At 46.5% G+C, this 15,385-nt stretch overlaps 1 protein-coding gene across 1 annotated transcript in view; it reads left to right on the top strand.

Moving 5' to 3' along the window:
- Window positions 1-15,385, top strand: part of LOC126282032 (lipase 3-like) — a 76,808-nt gene that overhangs the window by 10,035 nt on the left and 51,388 nt on the right. The window contains exons 2-3 of the mRNA XM_049981439.1: window positions 4,322-4,517; window positions 15,119-15,233. Coding sequence (XP_049837396.1) covers window positions 4,322-4,517; window positions 15,119-15,233 — 311 coding nt within the window. The remainder of the gene's footprint in view (window positions 1-4,321; window positions 4,518-15,118; window positions 15,234-15,385) is intronic.

Below are 15,385 nucleotides of genomic sequence, written 5' to 3'. Positions count from 1 at the left end.
GTTATCATTGTGTTTCGGCAAATGACCAATAGTTGGTAGCTTGCCTGTTGTTGCACCATAGAAAAGGAAGCTGTGTTATTTGCGAAGATGGCAGCCTCATTGTCTACTTGCCCCAACTTGGACCAACAATCAGGCATTTGTTTCTTGAAGAGTGAGTCTCTTAAAAATATAAAAATGCATCACAGCATGAAACTACAGTGGATGATTCGCGGGTGACTCTGCAGAAAATGTACGGATGCTGTAGAAAGTTTAAAAGAGGAATAACTGTTGTAAAGATGGTCCTCGTCCAGGTATGCATACCACGCAGTGTTTTGGCCTGTGAAGGAAAACAGGCGAATTACTTTAAACGAAATGGCAATTATTTTGCATATTAGTGTTAGTTAAGCACACAATGTTGCCCTTGATGTGCTGCGATCACTAATGTGTCCGCAAGATGAGTGACACTTCTGTTGAGTTATGAATTAAGAGATCGCTGCATGTATGCCTGTGAGGAACATTTGCATCGTTTACAGATGGATGGTAAAGGATTTCTGGAGAGATGAAATCTGATTGCATTATCTCTAACGAAAGAATTAAACAAGGGATGGCGCCACAAGTCTTCGACAAAATAGGAAAAAAAATTGATGAAATCTGATTGCATTATCTCTAACGAAAGAATTAAACAAGGGATGGCGCCACAAGTCTTCGACAAAATAGAAAAAAAAAAATTGCGTACTCAACAATCGGCGTGAGAAGTGCGCACTCAACAATCAGCGGGAGAAGTCACGCTCGCTCTCTTTTTGAAGGCAAAAGCAGTAATTTTGGAGCATTACATAGAAAGGTGATTAACAGTGATCGGGATTTCATACTCATATCTGCTACGAAATCTCCTTCGCTCTGCAGTCGAGTGTAAACGACTTCTGACTATAGGTGTTGTGTTGCAATGTGATGCTGCTCGCCTCCATACTGCCCTTTCAACCGCAGCAACAATGCGGGACATGGAATCTGACTGTCCACCTTACTCACCAAAACCTGCCCCAAGTGGATTTCATGTGTTCGGGCGACTGAAAGAAGGGCTGGGAAGCAAGCATTTCAGAAGCCATGGAGAAATGAAAATCGTGTTGCGCAAGCAGTTGCACCCACAACCAAAAGAATTCTTCTTACGAGGTATTCGTGCATATTCGAAGCGGTGTAATGCGTGCATTACATGTCATGGGGACTTCGCCGGAAAATTATGTATCTGCAATTTTTCTGTGTTACCTCGTTTGCAGGGTAATAAACCAGTAAACCTTCGATTGAGAGACGAACTCTCATGTAAAAACAGCTTCATACTTTTGATTACTTTACACATGAGTTAATGTGTTAAATATTGTACCGTAAGCACGTAAGCCAGGATACCTTAGGGGTTGCGAAGCAACTCAAATCGCTTGATACGGGCAAGTCTTCAGGTCCAGATTGTATACCGATTAGGTTCCTTTCAGATTACGCTGATACTATAGCTCCCTACTTAGCACTCATATACAACCGCTCGCTCACCGATAGATCTGTACCTACAGATTGGAAAATTGCGCAGGTCGCACCAGTGTTCAAGAAGGGTAGTAGGAGTAATCCATTTAACTACAGACCTATATCATTGACGTCGGTTTGCAGTAGGGTTTTGGAGCATATACTGTATTCAAACATTATGAATCACCTCGAAGGGAACGATCTATTGACACGTAATCAGCATGGCTTCAGAAAACATCGCTCTTGTGCAACGCAGCTAGCTCTTTATTCGCACGAAGTAATGACCGCTATCGACAGGGGATCTCAAGTTGATTCCGAATTCTAGATTTCCGGAAAGCTTTTGACACCGTTCCTCACAAGCGACTTCTAATCAAGCTGCGGAGCTATGGGGTATCGTCTCAGTTGTGCGACTGGATTCGTGATTTCCTGTCAGGAAGGTCGCATTTCGTAGTAATAGACGGCAAATCATCGAGTAAAACTGAAGTGATATCAGGTGTTCCCCAGGGAAGCGTCCTGGGACCTCTACTGTTCCTGATCTATATAAATGACCTGGGTGACAATCTGAGCAGTTCTCTTAGACTGTTCGCAGATGATGCTGTAATTTACCGTCTAGTAAGGTCATCCGAAGACCAGTCTCAGCTGCAAAGCGATTTAGAAAAGATTGCTGTATTGTGTGTCAGGTGGCAGTTGACGCTAAATAACGAAAAGTGTGAGGTGATCCACATGAGTTCCAAAAGAAATCCACTGGAATTCGATTACTCGATAAATAGTACAATTCTCAAGGCTGTCAATTCAACTAAGTACCTGGGTCTTAAAATTACGAACAACTTCAGTTGGAAGGGCCACATAGATAATATTGTCGGGAAGGCGAGCCAAAGGTTGCGTTTCATTGGCAGGACACTTAGAAGATGCAACAAGTCCACTAAAGAGACAGCTTACACTACACTCGTTCGTCCTCTGTTAGAATATTGCTGCGCGGTGTGGGATCCTTACCAGGTGGGATTGACGGAGGACATCGAGAGGGTGCAAAGAAGGGCAGCTCGTTTTGTATTATCGCGTTATAGGGGAGAGAGTGTGGCAGATATGATACACGAGTTGGGATGGAAGTCATTACAGCATAGACGTTTTTCGTCGCGGCGAGACCTTTTTACGAAATTTCAGTCACCAACTTTCTCTTCCGAATGCGAAAATATTTTGTTGAGCCCAACCTACATAGGTAGGAATGATCATCAAAATAAAATAAGAGAAATCAGAGCTCGAACAGAAAGGTTTAGGTGTTCGTTTTTCCCGCTCGCTGTTCGGGAGTGGAATAGTAGAGAGATAGTATGATTGTGGTTCGATGAAACCTCTGCCAAGCACTTAAATGTGAATTGCAGAGTAGTCATGTAGATGTAGATGTAGATGTAGAAATGTTTAGAAAAGGCTTGAAATTATGTTTAAAGTTCGTTCAAAGCCGCTAAGTGCTCTCATGAACTAATATCGGTAAAATATAGCCTGGGTATTTGTCTGAAGACATATACACAGTTTCACGCATCTTAATGTTTATGACGTCGTGTCTCCCAAACTATGTCCGCCTGCTTAGCTGGGTGGTAACGTGCTCACCTCCCATACAAGCGGGCACGGGTTCGATTCCCGGCCGGGTTGGAGATTTTCTCCCCTCGAGGACTGGGTGTTGTGTTGTCCTCCTTATCATTTCATCCTTATCACCGGCTCGCAAGTCACCCAATGTGGCGTTGACTGAAATAAGGTTGCACTTGGCGCCCGAACTTCCCCGATTGGGGCCTCCCGGCCAACGATGCCAAACGCTCATTTCATTTTTTTCCTGAACTATGTGTCGTAGAACGAGGTATTGTAACTTTGCCGGTACATTCACTGGTACATGTGATTAACAGCTGTGAAATGCGTTGCGAACAGTTAGTACTAAAGAAGTAATAAACTGAAACATCATGCCTGATGCGGCAGGCTTACTGCATGAACAGCGAAAACCTAGTAGGCGAGAAACTTTTTTCGTTTCATCATTTTGTGGGGGTATCAGCGAGAAAAAAATTCGCAAAGATTTGAGATTATGTGTTAAGTTTGCTGGAAGTCATTACGTGCTCTTATTCTCAAGTACTGGATTAAGGTAGTCTGGGAATTTGCACGGGTAGAGTTATGCGGCCTCAAGACATTCACACATTTTTATATCTGCAGCAGTTGTCTTGCCGTGTTGAACTTTTCACATAAGATTATAGCACCTAATGAGCAAATTGTCAGCATTTTAGACTTTTTCCGGCCGTTGTGGCCGAGCAGTTCTAGGCGCTTCAGTCCGGAATCGCGCTGCTGCTACGGTCGCAGGTTCGAGTCCTGCCTCGGACATGGATGTGTGTGATGTCCTTAGTTAGGTTTAAGTAGTCCTAAGTCTAGGGGACTGATGACCTCAGATGTTAAGTCCCATAGTGCTTAGAACCATTTGAAACATTTTTAAAATGTTTGAACTCGGTCACTACTTATATGAAATACTGAAAATCCAACTTTCGTTGCCCCTGAACGGCGTTAGATACGCAACCTGCAAATTTCGATCCCGGGGTGGTCGCTTAGTAATACAGATGACTGAGAAACCACTAGCTGTAGGAGCATCCTTAAACAATTAAGCAGTGTCTGACAGAATCTGAATACAGAATTTGTGAATGAGCTAGCTCCCATTTCAGACACAGTATACCGTACATCCCTTGAACAAAATACTGTGTCCTCTGGCTAGAAGAAAACACAGGACACCGTAACGGAGTCATGACGAACATCCAGCGACGGTAACTTGAGGTGTCAGTAACGAGAACGGGCATGTGATATGTGTTGACAGGCGCAGCTCCTGAGGAAGTACGGCTACCCGGTGGAAGAGCACTTCGTGACGACGGGGGACGGCTACATCCTGCGCATGTTCCGCGTGCCGTCCAGCCCCAAGGCGAGTGGGGGCTCCGCCTTCCCCATCCTGGTGATGCACGGACTGCTCGCCAGCTCCGCAGACTGGGTCGTCATGGGGCCCGGTGAGGCTTTCGGTAAGCTCCACCTGCAGTGTTTATTTTATTTATTTAACCTGGCAAGATTAGGGCCATCAGGCTCTCTCTCACGTCTAACCAGCCGTTCTACTTATTTTACATCCATATGTTTTAGCAGGCATGTTAAAGTATATCTACACTCCTGGAAATTGAAATAAGAACACCGCGAATTCATTGTCCCAGGAAGGGGAAACTTTATTGACACATTCCTGGGGTCAGATACATCACATGATCAAACTGACAGAACCACAGGCACATAGACACAGGCAACAGAGCATGCACAATGTCGGCACTAGTACAGTGTATATCCACCTTTCGCAGCAATGCAGGCTGCTATTCTCCCATGGAGACGATCGTAGAGATGCTGGATGTAGTCCTGTGGAACGGCTTGCCATGCCATTTCCACCTGGCGCCTCAGTTGGACCAGCGTTCGCGCTGGACGTGCAGACCGCGTGAGACGACGCTTCATCCAGTCCCAAACATGCTCAATGGGGGACAGATCCGGAGATCTTGCTGGCCAGGGTAGTTGACTTACACCTTCTAGAGCACGTTGGGTGGCACGGGATACATGCGGACGTGCATTGTCCTGTTGGAACAGCAAGTTCCCTTGCCGGTCTAGGAATGGTAGAACGATGGGTTCGATGACGGTTTGGATGTACCGTGCACTATTCAGTGTCCCCTCGACGATCACCAGAGGTGTACGGCCAGTGTAGGAGATCGCTCCCCACACCATGATGCCGGGTGTTGGCCCTGTGTGCCTCGGTCGTATGCAGTCCTGATTGCGGCGCTCACCTGCACGGCGCCAAACACGCATACGACCATCATTGGCACCAAGGCAGAAGCGACTCTCATCGCTGAAGACGACACGTCTCCATTCGTCTCTCCATTCACGCCTGTCGCGACACCACTGGAGGCGGGCTGCACGATGTTGGGGCGTGAGCAGAAGACGGCCTAACGGTGTGCGGGACCGTAGCCCAGCTTCATGGAGATGGTTGCGAATGGTCCTCGCCGATACCCCAGGAGCAACAGTGTCCCTAATTTGCTGGGAAGTGGCGGTGCGGTCCCCTACGGCACTGCGTAGGATCCTACGGTCTTGGCGTGCATCCGTGCGTCGCTGCGGTCCGGTCCCAGGTCGACGGGCACGTGCACCTTCCGCCGACCACTGGCGACAACATCGATGTACTGTGGAGACCTCATGCCCCACGTGTTGAGCAATTCGGCGGTACGTCCACCCGGCCTCCCGCATGCCCACTATACGCCCTCGCTCAAAGTCCGTCAACTGCACATACGGTTCACGTCCACGCTGTCGCGGCATGCTACCAGTGTTAAAGACTGCGATGGAGCTCCGTATGCCACGGCAAACTGGCTGACACTGACGGCGGCGGTGCACAAATGCTGCGCAGCTAGCGCCATTCGACGGCCAACACCGCGGTTCCTGGTGTGTCCGCTGTGCCGTGCGTGTGATCATTGCTTGTACAGCCCTCTCGCAGTGTCCGGAGCAAGTATGGTGGGTCTGACACACCGGTGTCAATGTGTTCTTTTTTCCATTTCCAGGAGTGTAGTACGAAAAGTGAAATAAGCAATTGCAAAGGCACACTTGGGAAAATACATACATGTAGAGTTTATATTCTTAGATGATAAGTACTGTTATAATTAGACATAATGAAAGAGACAGATTTTAGGTAGGAGTGCTAGCAGTAGGGGGTATGAGGGAAACTGATGGTGAAGGGAGGAGAAGAATAGAGACATGATGAAACATAATTAAGGAAATATAAAGGAAAAGAAGACTGCGTGGATAATAGAGATAGATGAAGAGGAAGAAGAGAAAGGTGCAAGAAAGGAGACACTAGCTTTGCTATTTGACATAGAGGAGGATTGGTATTATACATCAATTTTGTGGAAAACGTTCTGGGGATGATAATAGGAAATGCTTCAACTTCTTAAAAGCAGGAGGGTATAGAATTTCGCTCAGGGTAAGGGGCAGTTTGTTCCAGAGGCGGACAGCGGCAGCTGAGAAGGAGTTTGCAAAAGTCACTGTCTTGTGAGTGGGCACAGTTAGGATACCAAATAAGAGTGACCTCGTGTCTCGATTATGATGGCATGAAAGATGTTTAAACTCTGAAGCAAGGTACTGGGGTGCTTGCTCGACGAGCAGTCGGTGAAGTAGACATAGAGTGTGGTAGTCACGCAATTTGCCCGGCCGCAGCCACCCTAGCTCGGAGTATAAAGCGCTAACATGATCATATCGCCGAATGTTGCAAGTGTAACGCACACAGGCATTCATGATTAGTTCTAGCCGTCTTTTGTTTTCACTACTCATGCCTTGTTGAATTACATCAAAATTGTTTGGCACTCACAGCAAAACAATACCCTGTAATTTGTCACAATTGGGAGTTGTACGGTGTTCGTAACGTCTGGAGGCAGTCCACCTTTGAGCCGTTCTGCTCATGCCCCCCCCCCCCCCACCACCTAACACTCAGCAACCATTGAGAAGTTGCCTACCTCCAGGTGCCTTGCCATGAATAGAGCTGGACGTTGATAAATGCTCTCCTCCAGACTGTAATGTCGTCATACTTCAATTTTTGCACGCATCACAACTTTGTAAAGCTTGCCAACATGCTGTAGTTGGATCGGCGTAAACTGATCGATGACAGTTTCAGTGGGCCGGGCGTGGCAGCTTCGCGCGCGTGCTTCAACTAATAATGTAACGCGATTTTGTAAATGTCTCTATGTCAGCGGCTCAGTGCTACAACATCTCTGTAGACTGCTGCTGCTTTCGCCAGAGGCCGATAGCGCTTTGGAGATGAAGCTGGCAACAGTGCTACGAACTGTCGGGATTCTTCTTACGCTGTCTCGACTAAAGCTGTTCATCATCTCTCTGTAGCCAAATGTAGGCAAACTTCATCAACTCCACGATAACCTGCCGCTCTTTCTCTGCCCAGAGGTACCTCCTGATATCTACATCTACATCTACATCTACATCCGTACTCCGCAAGCCACCTGACGGTGTGTGGCGGAGGGTACCCTGAGTACCTCTATCGGTTCTCCCTTCTATTCCAGTCTCGTATTGTACGTGGACAGAAGGATTGTCGGTATGCTTCTGTGTGGGCTCTAATCTCTCTGATTTTATCCTCATGGTCTCTTCGCGAGATATACGTAGGAGGGAGCAATATACTGCTTGACTCTTCGGTGAAGGTATGTTCTCGAAACTTCAACAAAAGCCCGTACCGAGCTACTGAGCGTCTCTCCTGCAGAGTCTTCCACTGGAGTTTATCTATCATCTCCGTAACGCTTTCGCAATTACTAAATGATCCTGTAACGAAGCGCGCTGCTCTCCGTTGGATCTTCTCTATCTCTTCTATCAACCCTACCTGGTGCGGATCCCACACTGCTGAGCAGTATTCAAGCATTGGGCGAACAAGCGTACTGTAACCTACTTCCTTTGTTGTCGGATTGCATTTCCTTAGGATTCTTCCAATGAATCTCAGTCTGGCATCTGCTTTACCGACGATCAACTTTATATGATCATTCCATTTTAAATCACTCCTAATGCGTACTCCCAGATAATTTATGGAATTAACTGCTTCCAGTTGCTGACCTGCTATTTTGTAGCTAAATGATAAGGGACCTATCTTTCTATGTATTCGCATCACATTACACTTCTCTACATTGAGATTCAATTGCCATTCCGTGCACCATGCGTCAATTCGCTGCAGATCCTCCTGCATTTCAGTACAATTTTCCATTGTTGCAACCTCTCGATACACCACAGCATCATCTGCAAAAAGCCTCAGTGAACTTCCGATGTCATCCACCAGGTCATTTATGTATATTGTGAATAGCAACGGTCCTATGACACTCCCCTGCGGCACACCTGAAATCACTCTTACTTCGGAAGACTTCTCTCCATTGAGAATGACGTGCTGCGTTCTGTTATCTAAGAACTCCTCTATCCAATCACACAATTGATCTGATAGTCCGTATGCTCTTACTTTGTTCATTAAACGACTGTGGGGAACTGTGTCAAACGCCTTGCGGAAGTCAAGAAACACGGCATCTACCTGTGAACCCGTGTCTAAGGCCCTCTGAGTCTCGTGGACGAATAGCGCGAGCTGGGTTTCACACGACCGTCTTTTTCGAAACCCATGCTGATTCCTACAGAGTAGATTTCTAGTCTCCAGAAAAGACATTATACTCGAACATAATACGTGTTCCAAAATTCTACAACTGATCGACGTTAGAGATATAGGTCTATAGTTCTGCACATCTGTTCGACGTCCCTTCTTGAGAACGGGGATGACCTGTGCCCTTTTCCAATCCTTTGGAACGCTTCGCTCTTCTAGAGACCTACGGTACACCGCTGCAAGAAGGGGGGCAAGTTCCTTCGCGTACTCTGTGTAAAATCGAACTGGTATCCCATCAGGACCAGCGGCCTTTCCTCTTTTGAGCGATTTTAATTGTTTCTCTATCCCTCTGTCGTCTACTTCGATATCTACCATTTTGTCAACTGTGCGACAATATAGAGAAGGAAGCACAGTGCAGTCTTCCTCTGTGAAACAGCTTTGGAAGAAGACATTTAGTAATTCGGCCTTTAGTCTGTCATCCTCTGTTTCAGTACCATTTTGGTCACAGAGTGTCTGGACATTTTGTTTTGATCCACCTACCGCTTTGACATAGGACCAAAATTTCTTAGGATTTTCTGCCAAGTCAGTACATAGAACGTTACTTTCGAATTCATTGAAAGCCTCTCGCATAGCCCTCCTCACACTACATTTCGCTTCGCGTAATTTTTGTTTGTCTGCAAGGCTTTGGCTATGTTTATGTTTGCTGTGAAGTTCCCTTTGCTTCTGTAAGCAGTTTTCTAACTCGGTTGTTGTACCACGGTGGCTCTTTTCCATCTCTTACGATCTTGCTTGGCACATACTCATCTAACGCATATTGTACCATGGTTTTGAAATTTGTCCACTGATCCTCAACACTATCTGCACTTGAGATAAAACTTTTGTGTTGAGCCGTCAGGTACTCTGTAATCTGCTTTTTGTCACTTTTGCTAAACAGAAAAATCTTCCTACCTTTTTTAATATTTCTATTTACGGCTGAAATCATCGACGCAGTAACCGCTTTATGATCGCTGATTCCCTGTTCTGCATTAACTGATTCAAATAGTTCGGGTCTGTTTGTCACCAGAAGGTCTAATATATTATCGCCACGAGTCGGTTTTCTGTTTAACTGCTCAAGGTAGTTTTCAGATAAAGCACTTAAAAATATTTCACTGGATTCTTTGTCCCTGCCACCCGTTATGAACGTTTGAGTCTCCCAGTCTATATCCGGCAAATTAAAATCTCCACCCAGAACTATAACATGGTGGGGAAATCTACTCGAAATATTTTCCAAATTATTCTTCAGGTGCTGAGCCACAACAGCTGCTGAGCCCGGGGGCCTATAGAGACATCCAATTACCATGTCTGAGCCTGCTTTAACCGTGACCTTCACCCAAATCATTTCACAATTCGAATCTCCGTCAATTTCCTTCGATACTATTGCACTTCTTATCGCTATAAACACGCCTCCCCCTTCACTGTCCAGCCTATCTCTGCGGTATACATTCCAATCAGAGTTTAGGATTTCATTACTGTTTACGTCTGGTTTCAGCCAACTTTCTGTTCCTAGTACTATATGGGCGTTGTGACCGTTTATTAATGAGAGCAGTTCTGGGACCTTTCTATAGACGCTTCTGCAGTTTACTATTAGCACATTAATATTGTTATTCCTTGTTGCATTTTGCCTACTCCTGCCTTGCCGCGTCTCAGGAGGCGTCTTGTCGGGCCTAGGGAGGGAATTCTCTAACCTAAAAAAACCCCATGTGCACTCCACACGTACTCCGCTACCCTCGTAGCCGCTTCCGGCGTGTAGTGCACGCCTGACCTATTCAGGGGGACCCTACATTTCTCCACCCGATAGCGGAGGTCAAGAAATTTGCACCCCAGCTCTCCGCAGAATCGTCTGAGCCTCTGGTTTAAGCCTTCCACTCGGCTCCAAACCAGAGGACCGCGATCGGTTCTCGGAACGATACTACAAATAGTTAGCTCTGATTCCACCCCGCGAGCGAGGCTTTCCACCTTCACCAACTCCGCCAACCGCCTGTACGAACTGAGGATGACCTCTGAACCCAGACGGCAAGAGTCATTGGTGCCGACATGAGCAACAATTTGCAGTCGGGTGCACCCAGTGCTCTCTATCGCCGCCGGTAGGGCCTCCTCCACATCTCGGATGAGACCCCCCGGCAAGCAGACAGAGTGAACACTGGCCTTCTTCCCCGACCTTTCCGCTATTTCCCTAAGGGGCTCCATCACCCGCCTAACGTTGGAGCTCCCAATAACTAATAAACCCCTCCCCCCGTGTGCCTGCTCGGACCTTGCTGAAGGAGCAGCCACATGTCCACTCACAGGCAGAGCGGGCGATGCCACACGGCCAGCCTCCACATTGACCCTCCGCCTCGTGCGCCGCGAACGCCGCTGAACCCGCCACTCCCCTTGGGGAGAGGGTGGCCCAACCGCGCCCGGTACCCGCGAAGATGTCTCGACAGCAGGGACAGTGGGTGAAGCATCTAACACCTGGGGTGCACCATGCGACGCACCAGACTCCCCACTGCCGCTACACTCCGAGGCAGCAGCCTGAAGACGGCTGACCGCGGCCATCAACACGCTCAGCTGTTCGCGAAGAGTGGCCAGCTCCTCCTGCGTCCTTACACAGCAGCCACACATCCTAGCCATCCTAAGAAATCAATTTACTATAGAGTGTTAATCAGCTTTTAACTAGACTGCTAATTCACTAAAGGCGGTTGATTATTGACTAAACTGTGATTGCTAACCACTTCTTGTAGAAACAAGGAAAATAGCACTACCTGTCTCTGGACGGTATTGAAAACAAACACTAGCACTACGAGCACTATGGCTGACTAAAGGGACTCTCTGACTGTATTCAAAACTAACACGAAATCTATGGAACACTTAATAGCACTACTATTAAAGCTTCCTAAAAGCAAAAACACGCAGAAGAAGAAGTGACAAGTAAGAAAAATACAGATAATACTTAAATTAAGGTAGCTCGCTGCACAGCAGACGTGAAGCAGACGGCGGTTAGGGCGACACTGATACGCAATGCAGAAGTAGTAGTACTAGTAGTAATTTTACACATAAACATGTTACTTTTACAAGGGTACTGGACATTAGGAAAAAAATTGTTTCCTTTAGTCTACAGTCACACAATTGTTTGCTCTAATGACTACCAGATTCTGCACCAAGTACCATAAACAACTCATTCCTTGGCGTGAAGTCGTCAAACTGGCTTACCCAAGTTCGCTATCTGACCAAAACTGTCTGGACACCCCTATTTAATTCGGTATTGACCACTGCATGTCACGAGAGGCGAATCTGTCAGTATCAAAGGAAGGAGGGAGGGGGGGGGGGGGGAGATGGCGTTGTCCGTTGTCAGTAGAGAAGCAACAACAGTGGAACAGGTCATTTAGAGTAGCTCAGTCACTTCCAACATGGACTAGTCATTGTTTGCCACCTGAGGAACAAATCCATCAGGGATATATTCACCCTCCTAAAGCTGCCCAAGTCGACAGTGATGTGACTGTTAAGTGGAACAGCGAAGGAACAATTAAACCAAGACCAGGCAGGCCTGGCAAACTAACGCCGAAGGGCAACCGAATATTGTGGAAGGTGGCCCTAACATCGCACATGAAATCAACGGAAAGAATCGCTCGTGAGTTAAAAAGTGCTGCGAGCGGTCCATCTAGTACAATGACTGTGCACAGAGAATTAAAAAGATTGGGTTACAACGGTGTAGCAACTCTTCAGAAGACACACATTTCCGCCGTCAATATTAAGCGAGGCTTGAGGTGGAGTAAAGAGCGACGGAACTGGACGGCCGATGACTGGAAACGAGAGGTATGGATTAATGAATCACGGTATACACTAGTGTGGCTATTTCTAAAAACATCGGTAATTCAATATACCGATATTTAAGAATGTCGCTACAGCGATCAATAAATCGAAAGAAGTATCGACATATCGACGTAAAACACACACATCGAAAAAAGTTTTCCATCACCTCGGTCCCGAGAGTTCCGGTGCACGTACAGAAAATTGGAATAGAGATCAGCATAAACAGCATTTCCGCCCTTTTTACTGCTCATGAAAACTACACATTCATGTCCACCATACAGCGAGACCTTCAGAAGTGGTGGTCCAGATTGCTGTAAACGCCGGTACCTCTAATACCCTCTTGCCTTGATATACGCCTTTGTTCGTCATGGCATACTACCCACAAGTTTATCAAGGCATTGTTGGTCGAGACTGTCCCACTCCTCAACGGCGATTCGGCGTAGATCCCTCAGAGTGGTTGGTGGGTCACGTCTTCCATAAACAGCCCTTTTTAATCTATCCCAGGAAGGTTCAATAGGGTTCATGTAAGGAGAAAATGCTGGCCACTCAAGTCGAGAGATGTCGTTATCCTGAAGGAAGTCATTCACAAGATTTGCACGACAGGGGCGCAAATTATCGTCCATGAAGACGAATGCCTCGCCAGTATGCTGCCGATATGGTTCGCTATCGCTCGGAGGATGCCATACACGTATCGTACAGCTACTACGGCGCCTTCCATGACCATCAGCGGAGTAAGTCGGCCCCACATAATGCCACTCCAAAACAGCAAGGAACCTCCACCTTGCTACACTCGCTGGGCAGTGTGTCTAAGGCGTTCAGCCTGACCGGGTTGCCTCCAAACACGTCTCCGACGATTGTCTGGCTGAAGTCATATGCGACACTGATCGATGAAGAGAAGGTGATGCCAGTCCTGAGCGGCCCATTCGGCATGTTACTGGGCTCTTTTGTACCGCGCTGCATGGTATCGTAGTTGCAAAGATGGACCTCGCCATGGACGTCGGCAGTGGAGTTGCCCATCATGCAGTCTACCACGACGTCTTGTGGGTTCACGAAAAGCATTATCGAACATGGTGACATTGCTGTCAGTGTTCCTCTGAGCCATAATCCGTAGGTTGCTGTCATCCACTGCAGTAGGGGATTAGGCGGCCTGAGCAAGGCATGTCATTGACAGTTCCTTTCTCTGTATCGCCTCCATGTCCGAACAACACCGCTGTGGTTCACTCCGAGACGCCTGGACACTTCCCTTGTTGAGAGGCTTTCCGGGCACGAAATAACAATGCGGACGCCATCGAAGCGCAGTATTGATCGTCTAGGCATGGTTGAACTACAGATAACACGAGCCGTGTACTTCCTTCCTGGTGGAATGACTGGAACTGATCGGCTGTCGGATCCTCTCCGTCTAACAGGCGCTGCTCATGCATGGTTGTTTACAACTTTGGGCCGGTTTAGTGACATCTCTGAGCAATCAAAAAGACTGTGTCAGTGAAAACAATATCCACAGTCAAAGTCTGTCTTCAGGAGTGCTGGGAGCCGGAGTGATGCAAAACTTTTTTTGATGTGTGCATTAGTAGAGGTTGAGAATCAGCTATCGACAAGATACGTTTTGAATTTTATCAAGGTATTACAGAAAGAATAATATCATATTGAATAAATTGGAAAGTCATGCTCTGAAACCAGACAGCACTAATTTAAGAGATCTAAAATAACTAATATAGAGCGTTCTCTTATTCTCACAGTAGAGTTTCTAAGGTGCACAGTTGGTTATTGGAACAGAAAATGAGGATTTGCTTGTAGCATTAAATAAGATTTTAGCTGTAGATAATAATTTATCTGGTTATGGTAGTCAAAGGTTACTAATTAAATACCCTTACCAATAAAATTTTGGGAGCAAAATAAAAGTGCTTTATGACAGAATCTTTCATAATGATGCGATTTATAAAGAAAAATGAGTAGAGATTAACAGCGCACATATTGTAAATCAGAAATTCGTTTCCCTCTTGGATTACTTACAACCTGTTTTTCTGTAGATGAGATAAGGGTAAAATTACACAGGACTAAGGATAAATAAGAACTGTTGTTGAACGTGCATTGTGTAAGAGAGAGAGAGAGAGAGAGAGAGAGAACAGTGAGGGGGAAAGGCAGGGGTGGGGTGGGAGAGAGCTGCTCTCCGTGGCAGTCTATCTGCTGGGCAAAACCGTCTTCCTCCTCTCAGTATAGCTCACAGAGTTTAGAACCAAGAAAAAGCACATATATAGCGAATGCAGGAATGGGCTGATGGAGGCGCACTGAGTAGTGTCCTGAACACGACGCCACATTGACAGGTTTCATGTTATTTGATTTATTTCGAACGATTCCGAGTGCATTCTTACACATTCACAACTCTATTTAGAGGCAAAATGTTGAAAGTTTAAAAAAAAAAAACTGTTTGGCATACAAAAATAACGATATACTATCCTGTGGTATTTTACGCCTATCTAATGTGTAGCGTTTTATTGTTATTACATCATTGTTATTGGTACTCTGCTGATGACACAACCAGCGTAATTTTAGGAAACTACTGGTGTCATCACCAGCAAAGCCAGTATATATCTGAAACATCGAAGCGTTCTGTAGACGCAGTTCCAGTGTTTACGTGTTCTGCTCCCACAGCGTACGTGCTTGCGGACGCCGGCTACGACGTGTGGCTGGGCAACGCCCGCGGGAACACCTACTCCAGGAACCACACCTCGTTGGACCCCGACAGCAGCGAGTTCTGGCAGTTTAGGTGAGGCGCAGAGCTCGTGCCAAACATTCTTCTTACTAATATACCTAGCATCTGAGTAGGACTCGTACAGCAATAAACATGTGTGTTACACTTGAAGCATTACATACAAATTTCCAGTTACCATTCCACTTGTGCTGTTCCGTTCGTACACT

Source organism: Schistocerca gregaria, chromosome 7 (assembly GCF_023897955.1).
Source record: "Schistocerca gregaria isolate iqSchGreg1 chromosome 7, iqSchGreg1.2, whole genome shotgun sequence".
NCBI classification, from domain to species: domain Eukaryota; kingdom Metazoa; phylum Arthropoda; class Insecta; order Orthoptera; family Acrididae; genus Schistocerca; species Schistocerca gregaria.
This window is presented reverse-complemented; position numbering and strand designations above follow the sequence as displayed.